Genomic DNA, 12,067 nt, shown 5'->3' with positions numbered 1-12,067 from the left:
AAACTAGGCTTGGTGCTAGTTAATTATTCAGACCTTAGCTGGGATCACTCAGCACCAATATCAGGGCTTCATTCTGCTGTTTGCTCCCCATGTAAGTGCCACTCCCTGCCCCAAACATCAAGACAAGAGACCTTTTAAAAAAGCCAAAGACTAGCTAGTACATGGCGTTTGCTTTCACTCTCACAGAAAAAAATCTAATTGAATTTGCTAATCAAGCAACTTCTTCCTAAGACCCGATGAACAGGAAGCAAACTACCTTCTCAGATTTGCTGACCACTACTTTCTCAGCTGGAAATGGAGGCGATGACCTGCAGTTGCTTTCCTCTAGAAACAGAGGACAGTGAAAAAAATATACAAGTCACTGAGCAAACAGTGGTCCAACCTGGCCTGACTCCCAACCATCACTTCAACTGTTTTGCCCTTCTGAAACAAATGTGGTGATACACCACAGGTAGCGCCAAGCACACAGCTAGTGAAACAGATGGTAGGTACACTGTCATGGTTTGGGCCAGACTGGCCACTGAGATGAACGACAGATGCTCTCACCCACTTCTCTCTCCAAGAAGAGGGAGAAGAGAAAGAAAGAGACTTACAAGTTTAGAAGGAACTAAACTACTTTAATTAAATATTAATAATAATTTATTAAAAAAGTGAAATATATACATAAACCAGTATCAAGCTCCCAGGATGACAATCACATCCCCAGCAGGCATGGGGTAAGTCCCAGACTGGACTCAGCAATGGATGGGAACTGGATTCCAGATTTGGATTCAGGAATGCACGGATCGGGATCAAAGGCAGACAAACAGACAGAGTCCTCCTCAGACGTAGGCCACTGAGGGAAGAGGACTGACCCTTTGGTCCCTCAGCTTTCATACTGGAGCATAAGGCAGATGGGATGGAATACCCTGCTGGTCAGTTTTGGGTCACCTGCCCTGTCCACTCCTCCCCACAGGTGGGACCCCTCTACGCTCTTCTGCTTCCAACCCTCCAATGGGGCAAATAACAAAGTTAGCTGACCCTGGTTGTTGCAGCAATAAGTATAAGCAAGAGCCTCTCTGCATACCATTCCCTGGCATAAATTACAGCTAATCAGGTCTTATCATTCTGAGAACAAACAGTGCCTCCACAATATGCTGTTAATTTCCAAAAGTTTCAGAGTTCAGTTAGTTAGAAGAGGTTTAGCTGCAAAGTAAAATTACTGAACAGAAAGTTGGTTCTGTTTTACCTCAAACCAGGACATACACTTTGGAGGAAGTCTCTTTCCACTGTGTCTGTGGATGCCTTTCTCCACCAGCCTTCTCTGCACCACACTGAACAACAGCTCTGACCAGCAAGCAGTACATGTACCACCTGCAACACCTCTGACCAGCCCTGACCTCTGCTATTTTACCATCCCAGCCAGGTCTTTGGCAAAACACCACATGCTTCACAGCTCACTGCAGAACAACAGCCCACAAGCAAAAGGGGGTCATCAGTCTATATGCGTACAGCTGCTCCAGCACAGCAGGGACAGAGTAAAACCTGCTTACACATCTCTCCGGCCAGGTTAGCTAAGTCCCACATGCCTTCTCAGAACACCCAGCTCATCTGAAGCAGATGAAGAACAATATGCAAGCCAAGACTTCAGCAGATCTAAAAGACCATCCAGGAAAGCAGTGTGTGACCACCCAAGGGAGGGCATAACCATTTAAACTAATTCAGCAAATGACATGGTTTGTGTTATTTATGTGAATGCATCCCAGCTGTCAACACATCATCACTCCCCCCCTGCCACAGAGGGGTCTTCCTGCTGTCTTTCATGGTAAAGACAGCACATTACTTAGCAGTAGACAGAAGGGTGGATCTTTCCAGCAATCTTGTCTCAGGATTGGCAAGAAGGGTCACAGTGGTTCATGAATACAGCTGCAGGCTACAAACCCAAACACGCTGAATTGCTATATGCTTTTATATCCACCATACTTCAAGAACCAGAAGCAACTGGTCCTGCAGTGCACCAGCAGAAAAACTTTGGCTTTGATATGCCCTGTGGCTAAGTCACATTTAACACTCATGTTCGGCTCCAATTCAGGCCAGGAGAGCTAGCCAGATCACCCTGTAATTTCAGGACAACGCATAACATACATAGAGTAGGAAAACCTGTGTGTGAAATTGTTAACAAACACAGGCTCATCTTGAGCACCATGTATTTAAAGATAAAGGAAAAGGGACCAGAGCAGCCCAGTAGGGAGGGATTCAGCCCCTGAGCTATGGCAGTCTCAGTTGTTCCACTGACTCTGTCCACAGATATGGATATGCCACTGAAATGCACATCTGGCTATGAAGAAGCTAACTAGCCTTTGTCCTCTGCTTTAAGAGACACCGTTATAAGCCTGACCAGAGACAGACGTGAAATCCCTTCTATCTCCGGACAGCAGTCCCTAAGCTGTTGAAGCAATTGGGTGTGTTTAGACTGAGTGGTGCAGAGCTGTGAGAGATCCCTAGCTATCAACTAGGGCCAAGCAACATTCATGGATAGAAGCTTTGAAGCAGAACAGGCACAGCAGCAGAAGGCCAGACCAGGGTTAGATGTATCCTCTCAGCTGTGCTACTGGCCATGCTGATCCCAGAGCTGGTGGGCTGAGCACTGCTTGGACTCTGATGGAGTGGAGAAGGGGAATATGGCAATACCGTGCTGAACAGCTCCTCAAAAGCACCATCTTTATGTAAAAAAACCTTCCAAATCCTGCCAAAACATGAGCTTGTGACAGCATGAGACAGGCTGCTCTCTACCTCACCCACACAGCCAGGCTGCTCAGCCCCACATCCAGCTCCCTGGGAAATGCTGCCCACAAGGAACCCAGCAGGCTCTGTTGCTGCAGGACCAAGTTGTTCCCGAAGACTTACAAAGAATCCCACTCCGCAACAAGCCTCAGCTGCACCTTAAACAATTTAATAAGAGGTGATGACTTTTGAAGCATTTATATCAGTGAATCAAACTTGTGTGTTTTTTGGTTCTGTTCCAGTTCAGGTTCAGCAATTCTCAGCTGATCCAGTTAAGACCAGTAGCAGTCTAAACTGATTCACGTTGGAAGCTGTATTTTCAAAGAAAAAGGACCGTGTACTGAAGGCAGAAAGCTACAGCCAGGCCAGAAACATTACTCCACTCTCCTGTGTCCAGGACATCTTGTGGTCCTAGCCAAGCTCTGCAGTTTCTCAGGGAATTGAGGAGCTGGAGAACTGTATTGGGAATGCGAGTGGCATAACAAGGCATGACTGGTCTCAAGCTTCCATGGATCTGCTTCCCTCTGAAATCTGTGCCTATGCACATCCTGCTCACCAGCAGGAGACAGAGGCAGGCATATGTGTTTCTGCTGCCCTAATCAGGGAGCTACCATCAGGCTGATGGGAGCCACCATCAGGCTGATGGGAGCCCAGAGGCTGGCAGTAAGAACAGACCACACCTCACCAAAGGAGGACAAGAAATCTTGTCCCACTAGGAACAACTTAGTCAGGGCTCATTTTCAGAACAAGAGCTCTGAAAAAGGTTTTGCAGAGCCACCCAGTCCAGCCCAACATCATGGAGTGGGAACAGGCATTCCAGCTGCACATGCTTGCAGGACACTTGGTGGGGAGAGATCACAATACAACAGCCCCTGTGCTGAATGACTTCCTGCTGGGGAACGTCAGGTTTTAGTCAAAGCGCTCTTTTAAACTGGCAACTTGAAATATTTCTGGCTTAGAAAAAACAGTAGAGATCAAAGAAACAAGCAGCAAATTCCAAATGTGCTTCCTTAACTCACTGGCTTACAGTTTAGGGAAAAGCCTGTAGCAGGTTTTGTAGCGATTTGTTTCTACATTGACATTCATAATCTGGTTTGACTGAGGATACCCCCCACACACCCTAGGTGTGTAGGCACACCTACATCACTTAAAAAGATGCTTATATTACAAGAGTAGAGCTTAACAATATGAACATCTCCTGCAGGAACTGTACTTGCTCAGATACGTTACTTCTGTGAGCAGACAAAGATTTGTGTAGCCAAGTTGCAGCGTACTACAGCAACCAGGGCATTTTAGCAATGGGAGATGGCTCAACCCTTATCTTCCCCACTGTCCTGATAGTGCCGCTCATTCAGGGTGACGGATGCTGCTCCAAAGGCACTCAGTGCCCAGTTTTTAACTCTGTGTCTCTACTGGAATCACAAGCACGGTGAGCAGATGCACGGCTGGGATTCTGGTAGGGCTAGTAATCCTCTAGAAATTGAACTCAGGCCAACCAACTTATATGAGGAAATTTTAGCTTCCAGCCACCACACTGACATGTTACAATCCCAGCAATCAACAGGCCTAGGCGTAAGTCACTGTTAAGAGTACACTGTTAGAGGTCTATATTGGTTGAACACAAAAAATGGAGATCTGGAGAGGACAGGAAAAGTGCATTCAAGCCATGATCATCAGAAGACACACACACAAAAAAAGTCTAAACACAGAGCTAGTAACACAGCAACAAAAATCAGGACTCTCACAAAACAAAAGTTATTTCCAAAAAGCAGCAACAAAACTAAACACTACATCCAATTTATCAATTTACCAATACTTAAAGAGCTCCCTTATTTTATTTATTTATTTATTTTAAAAAATATCCATGATTAGGTATTTGTTCCTCAGTTTTACTCCTGCAGAGATCTCCTGGGGCTGCACAGTAAAACCATGCATTAATTATAGGCAAGGAATAAGTCCTAATAAAAGTCACAAGACAAGTTCTCTCTTGTACAGCTCCCAAGTAACACGCTGCATGTCCTGCACAGCCCTCATGCAAAATATCTCTACTTATCCACACTCCCGCTTCCAGAGCAATGCACAAACAGGTCTCTGCGGAGCCAGCCTCCCACAGTCTGCCCACATCCAGCCCAGCATTACACGGCTGCTTCACTGAAAGAAGCCAATTTTCACAGGGCTTCTCTTCAGCATGACGAACTGCCTAAAGGGGTCTGTCCCTAACCACTGAGACAGCCTGGCATGCCTCCCACCACCAAAGGGTTGTTTAGGAAAGAGCAGGGACACTTTCCACTGGAGGGGAGAATCACAGCTCACGGAAGTCAAGGCAGTGCCACGGAGGGTGCTTGTCCATCTTAAACTGAGCAGCTGGTTGCAGTAAAAGCCTGAGGGACTCAGAGGAACCACAGAGCTGTTGAGGGCTTGCTCTCCACCTACATCTGCATGTACAAAGCACAGTATCACCTTTCAGGTATTAATCTAGGGCAATGGTCCTGCTCCATCCTGTATAATCAAGCAGCATTCAGCAGAGATGACCAGCCAAAGCTACCAGCTTCACAGGCCCGTCCATACTTCCACGTGACTGGAGTCACATGCACCTCTTGGAGCAGTTATTTCTCAAAAAGTCCAAGAGACAAAGATGCCTGGAAAAGCCCTTCCTGCAGGTCAGCAAAGATCCTCCAGGAGTGATGTGTATGATGCTCACTTTCAGTCCCAAGGAATTTATACTCATACCAAATAGCAGACTGAGAGGATCTGTTTCCTGCTATTTTAGAAAAGCAGAGCTGCTCCTCACCTTGGAAGGCAGAGGAGCACACACATGGCAGAGGGAGCATCTCCACATATATCAAACCTGGGAAGTTCTTCTGTTGGATCTTTGGTAAGGAGCCTACTCCTTTCTGCCTTGCCCACCCCAGCTGTTCCACTGAAGACAGGACAGAACTCATTTGAGAGAAATTCAGAGCAGAATGCTTTGGGAAACAAACGCCAGCACTCCTCATCATGACAAATTGGAAGCAAACTCCCCAGCAGTTCCTTTGAATCTCACTTACTAATAAGATACACAAAATCAAGCCCTCAAACCCTAATTTGATGGTGCAGAATGAATCTATGGTAACCCCGGGGGATCAGACAGCACTGGCTGCAACCTGGGAGACAGCACAAGGGATACAATGGAGCTCTTCCAAAAGCCATGTGCAAGGTAAAAAAAAAAAACAAAACAAAACAAACAAGCAAACACAAAAACAAACAAACAAAAAAACCACCAAACAGGTACCAGAGAATACCCGGGGTTTATAGCAGCAGGTCCCAACTCTGAAAAGGAGTGGGCAGACCTCAGCTCCTTTTCATAGAGCCAGAATCCAATGCCCACTGTACGTGGTGGTACAGGTGGCTTTTGGCTCTTCTGACAGGTCTCTGCAGAGTACAGATCAACAAACTGCTCTTCAGCAACAGCTACGAAGCATGTTTCACTGACGGTCCACAGTCTGCATTAAATGCAGCACATGCACACACATGCACATACCGAGGTCATGCACAAACACCAAGGACTCGACTCTAGACAGCTTTGAGGAATCCGAGCAGGTTTTTCGCTGGCTTTGCAAGGGAAGAATATTGTGTTCCTTGGTATTGAACAGCCATCTCAGGGGACCTCTGACCTGAGCCACAGTTTTGAGAACAGGATTTCATGCTGGGGACAGGCCATTTAGATAAAGCATTATTTATTTCCCCTGCAGTTTTTATACACTGTTCACTCCAGCAGCTAACTTCTGAAGCACTACTATTTTGAGACCAATGAATGCACTTTGCAGTCATGGATTACAAGGACTTCTTATTTATTAGTGAGTCTTCACAAGGGGGGAGGGATTAAGTTTTCTATTTATGGAGACAGAGAGCTATGCAAAGGCTGAGTGATTTGCCCAGGGCTACAAGTGAATCAGTGGCAGGGACAGAACAAGGTGCCCTGACTCAGAGGCGCCTGCTGTCAGCACAAGGCAATGCCACCCAGCTCCTGTGCTCCCTACAACCAGCATTAAGTCATCCTCCTCTTCTCATGACACCAGTCAATTCCCAGTGAGTGACTATCTGTCAGGAATTCTGCGCAACACCAAGAAGAATGATGGATTTTGAAGTAGAAGCAATTACACCCCAGAGAAAAAATCCCCAAGGGAAGGGGGTCTAAGGCACACTGAGGAGAAACACAGAGGAAAGTGCATCCAGGCCTGTGGAACACAGACCCCATGTGAACAGCCACCTCCAAGAGATGTCTTGCATCCTCCATCTTTCAGATCATCCTACCCTTCCCCACATGCTCACAGAACACTCCTTCGCAAGGCTGAGAGCAATTACTTGCACAGAAGAACAGGTCTTTGTGTATCGTTAGCTGCTGGTAACGCAGGTTAACAGTTGGAAACATGCAGGAAGAGGCAGCATTATGCTTTTCCTGTCAGTCATCTGTAACAACTCCACACACTAGAGTGGGAAATTCCAAAAGCTTTCTGATACAGATTGGTTACACACCACACAAGCAAAAAGACTGTGTTTCAGAAGAGGGATCTGGGCTTTAGCAAGGATCTGAAGCACAGTAAAGACCCCAACTAAAAGACAGACTACAGTCACGTATCAGTTGCTCTGCACCACTCTACAGTTACACCAGGTCTCCCAAAGCAGTATTGTTAGTGCAGATGGGACCTTAGGCAACAAAGTTAAAGCATGCTGGCCTCACCACACAGCACTCACCTTGCTGCCTATATCTTCACGCTTGTTCCCAGGCTTGCTTCTCCTCAGCTTAATGGAAGGGGAGCGAAGTAGATTTTTGATCCGACTTGTTATTGTAGACCCTTCGACCGACATCATCTCCAGGTGCCAAGAGGGTATTCACCCCCCACACAAACTGTGCCTGGGGAACGAGCCCAGGTTTGAGGCAGAAATACCAATGTGCTTAGCTTTGCTTATGCTCATTCACATATCTCTCAGCGATTCTGCTCGGGAACTCCACTCCTGTTACACTGCAACGCTATTCACAGAGGCTGGCAGACTTTCCTTTTGCAGATTCCAGAGGATCAAATCAGCAGTAATCTAAACTGAAAGATGCACCCGTGGGTCAATACGACATTCACAATAAATTCTAGCCTCATTCTTTGCAAGAAATGCCAAATGCATTTATAATAAGGATGGGCGCAGTATTACTTATTCTCAGAGGCTTCCACAAAAATTATCAACCTTTTAATATCAATTAGCACACCAAAACCAATTCCCAGATCCAAAATTTAGATGTTTTACACTTCACTATCATCTTATGACAAAGACAGATATTCCCACCATTGGAGTCCATTAGCGGGGTCCATCCAGCCCTGTGCTTTTACTCCGTACACCATCCGTTCCACCTTAGGCTTCACAGTCTGGAAAGCACAAGGCTGTACTTGGCTATTAAACACCAAGTCACAGAAGCACACCGAGAATAAACACGAGGGAGCTTTAAACTCTCCTGAATTTAGCTTTGCTTTACGTACACGCATATAGTGGGTGATATCCGATAATAAAGGCATGTAATATTTCACATCCCCGCACCCCCTATTTATAAAGGGGATCAAGGAGGAGCTGTAGCTGCTGCCAACGACTACAGACCCCCGGCCAAAACCTTCACCTTTCCCGAAGCCCCGGCGGTGGCCGGAGGGAAAGGGGGGAGAAGAGAGATCCAGTCAAAGCCGGCAGTAAATCATCCTCCCGGCTTCCGTGCAAAATGGGGGCGGGGGGAAGAGAGAGCGAGAAAGAGAGAAGGGGAGAGAGAGAGAGAGAGAGAGAGAGAGCAGAGGAGGAGATGAAGCGAGGGAGAGAGAAACGTCCAAGCCAGCACAGCCGCCAGACCCTCTCCCTGCGGCGGCGGCGGCAGCACCGCGGGCTGAGGGGACGCGTCTCTTCTACGCTCCCCCCCCCCCAGCCTAACCCGCCGCCTTAAACCTCTCCTACCTGGTGCCCAGGAGCGGCTCTGCCGGCGAGGCCGGCGACCACGGTGCCCGCAGCGCCTACCCATGCAGCCGGCCTCCCCCGAGGAGGGGCCGCGGCGCGGGCCGCCCTCGCGGGCGGGGCGGGGGGCCGTTCCCTCAGAGGCGGCGGCGGCGGTGGCGGTGAGGGGGCGGCTCCGCCAGTGTCAGGCCTCGGCCAGAAGCGGGGGTCGAGGCCGCCCGCCGCGCCCCGCGCCCGCCCCGGGAGCCCAGGGGCGAGCGCCCGCCCGCCCGCGCCGTCCAGCCGCTCCCCCCGGCGGCCGCAGCGCCTCCCGCATCCCCGGGACGGCCGCCCGGCCACGCTACGGCGGCCCGCGCGGGTCAAAAGGCAGCGCGGCGCGGCGCGGAGCTGGGGGGCGGCGGAGGGAGACGGGAGGGCGCGGGGAGGAGGCGGAGGGATCGTAGCGCGGAGGTGGGCTGCGTAGCAGCCGCTAACCGGATTTGGGGTAGGGGCTGGCGCTGGCCAAGCACTCTGTCATGAGGGGAAACTGGAAATGCATCTCCCACCCAAGAGAGAAGCGGGACTGGAGGAAGCCAAGGGCACGCAGAGACCCGCTGCTGTCTCCGCCACCCCTCGGTTGTGTCCCTCCCGCCACCGACCCCGTGCCAGGGGGCGGTTTGCTGTCGGCGGGAGTGTGGCGCTGGTTGGTCTGCCCCACACAGCTGGGCAGCCATGTCTGGCTCTGTGCCACAGCCTGCCTGTGCTGTCAGAAGCCCTCTGGGGAAGCGACGGGGCAGGGGACCCTGCCACTCTGGGGTGGGAGAGGGGACAGGGCCTGTTCCCATGTGCTGTGGGACAGCCCGGTTGGCCTCGCCACACACAACACTGCTGTGACACCCACCGGGTCTCTGAGCCTTTTTGAGCGCAGCAGTGCTCAGGGCGATTCCGGAAAGACATGGGTCCTGCATTTCGCTATGGAGGTGAAAAAGTTATTGAGTGACCGCCTTACGTCAGGGTAGCCAGACTTTGATAATGCACATCTAGCACTATACATCTGGTGTTTGGATCCTTTACTGGGGCTACAGTGATCACAGAGCTAGCTGGTGCGGCGGCTGCTGGCAAAGTTAAACCCATAGCACCTGACCTGGCCGTTACTGGATGACCATGGGACTTCACAGCCCCACGGTTGCATGGTAGGACTCCACAACAACTGGTCAGTTCCCAGCTATGAAGAAGTCCTGGAGCTCCTTCTCCCCTCAGCTCTCCAAAGTTTTTGCTAGGAGTCTGGCAGCCCACTGTCACATCAATGTGCAGGGATGGCGCCCATGGAGTCAGAAATTTGGGTGCTTGTGTGCTGGCTTATAGCAGGTAAGAGCCTAGAACGAAACATAGAATTATAGAACCATTTAGGTTGGAAAAGACCTTTAAGACCATTGAGTCCAACCATAAACCTAACACTGCCAAGTCCACCTCATGTTTTAGCTTGGCACAGAGAAAACTGAACAGTCGCATAGTGTAGATGAAATCATACACATTTTTCCCCTTCTGATGAAATACTAAAGAATTTTATAAGCTCACAACAAAACATACACCAGGCCAGCAAGAAGGTTTTGCCCTGGAGCTTCCTAATAGCCGTTCCCCATGGAAGAGTTCAGAAGCCACTAGACTAATTCTTGTGCTTCCCAAATGGGAACAGACAGCAGCCCTGCCATCCCATGGCAGGTACTAACCACATGAGAGGAGGCGGGGAGGCAGATTTCACAGGCCACCAAGCCTGAATTGATATCAAAGGGTGTACATTTAGGATGCAGCACTCTCTCTAAGTTCAGAGAGACTGTATGGGGCCACACTGGCCTAACATCTCCACACCAAAGCCCTAAAGGGGAGAAAGGTAACCAGCATTTCTTGGGGTGGAAAAGTCCTGTTAGCACCCCCTTCCTTAACATGCTCTGCTATTTATTGCATTCTGTCTTCTGAGCATCTTTTTGGCTCCCTATTTCCTGTTGTGGGTGCCCTCTCCCCCTTCCCATTTTTGGTAATTGTCCCATCTTCAGTGACTAATGCAAACCCAGAGTATTCATAGCAAATGCAGATGATCATTCCAAAAATACAGTCCATGAAAATTTGCTGAAGTTCAAGCACAGATTTACCATGACAGACGATCCACATGGGGCTGTGGTCTTCCCCTTAGCGGTGTCCATTGTGGCCAGCACACTGCCACCGTAGGCTGGTGACTCCGTGAACCTGCGCCACCTGAATTTCCAGAAAAGATCGTTTGCATTCAAAGTGGGATGCTGAGCAGGTACAAGTGCTTGCAGGATTAGGATCTTAAGGCTTGGCTGGTCAGAAACCTGCATGTATTGATGAAAACACCCAGAGGCATAACACAGGACATCTTTCTACTCTGTCAGCTCCAGTCATGCCAGAATAACCTGCAGGAATTCAGGCTAAAATGTCAGTTTCTAACCTTTGTTAGGCTTTAGTTTTGGTACACAGGTGCCATAGAGAAATCCACGCTTTGTTGCTATGTCAAAAAGTCACAAGTTTCCAAGAACTGGGGCTTTCAGAAAGATAAATTTTGTGATATTTACAATAAAATTACTAGACTTGGTCATGTTGCAATTCTTTTTAAAAGAAAAGTAATTGAAGTCCATGGGAGCTAGGAATATAAGTATCATAGTTTTCAGACATGGCCTGCAACCCAAGAAGTGGCATGTAACAAAAGGATTCTTCTAGAAAATGTGAATGTTGTCCATTCCTACCGACTCTATTGTCCTATTGCTGAATAACATTGCCCTGTTGCTAAGGGTGAGGAGAAATCCATGAAGGAAACCAGAGCTGCTGCTGCAAAAATAAAATCCCTACTCTATGAAGATTTACACATGTGCTTAGTTTCATCCAGACTAGGATCAATTCTAGCGAGTGGAACTACTCACACTGGACATGGAGTTAAAAACATGTCCCAGCCTGTACAGAACTGGGACCTGGGATTGCACAGGGGGAAAAAAATGTAGTTGACAGTTCTTAAATTTCTGCTGTTCAACAGTAAAACATCAGAGTCATCACATTTGGGAGAAACATGCATACATTTGAGAAAGAACTGAGGGATGTCTTTGAAAACAAGGGACAGCTGAGATGTTTGCTTGGGAGACGCTGCTTAAATGCAACTAGCATTGTTCTTCTGTTGAAAGCTGAGCACAGCATAATGTGATTTGTGATTACAATTCTTTGTGTCTGTGAAGCGACTGAAGAGACAGGCTAACTCTGAAACATCAGTGGACTTCTAAATTCAGTGAAAAGGAACTGGGACAGGGAATGGATGTTTCTGATTTTTTTTACCAAAGCATACTATCTTTCTAGTTAT

The 12,067-nt window shown here is 48.5% G+C and overlaps 1 protein-coding gene across 1 annotated transcript in view; it reads right to left on the bottom strand.

Annotated features, from left to right (window-relative positions):
- The window catches only part of MAPKBP1 (mitogen-activated protein kinase binding protein 1), a gene marked incomplete at its 5' end in the record, with an annotated part of 100,386 nt that extends 92,772 nt beyond the window's left edge, over positions 1-7,614 (bottom strand). The window contains one exon of the mRNA XM_082485506.1: positions 7,498-7,614. Within this exon, the coding sequence (XP_082341632.1) occupies positions 7,498-7,614 (117 nt within the window). The remainder of the gene's footprint in view (positions 1-7,497) is intronic.
- Between the last annotated feature and the right edge of the window lie 4,453 nt (positions 7,615-12,067).

Source organism: Vanellus vanellus, assembly GCF_965231255.1.
Source record: "Vanellus vanellus genome assembly, chromosome: 6".
In the NCBI taxonomy this organism is placed as follows: domain Eukaryota; kingdom Metazoa; phylum Chordata; class Aves; order Charadriiformes; family Charadriidae; genus Vanellus; species Vanellus vanellus.
Note: the sequence above shows the minus strand (reverse complement) of the source record. Positions and strands in the feature narration are given on the sequence as shown.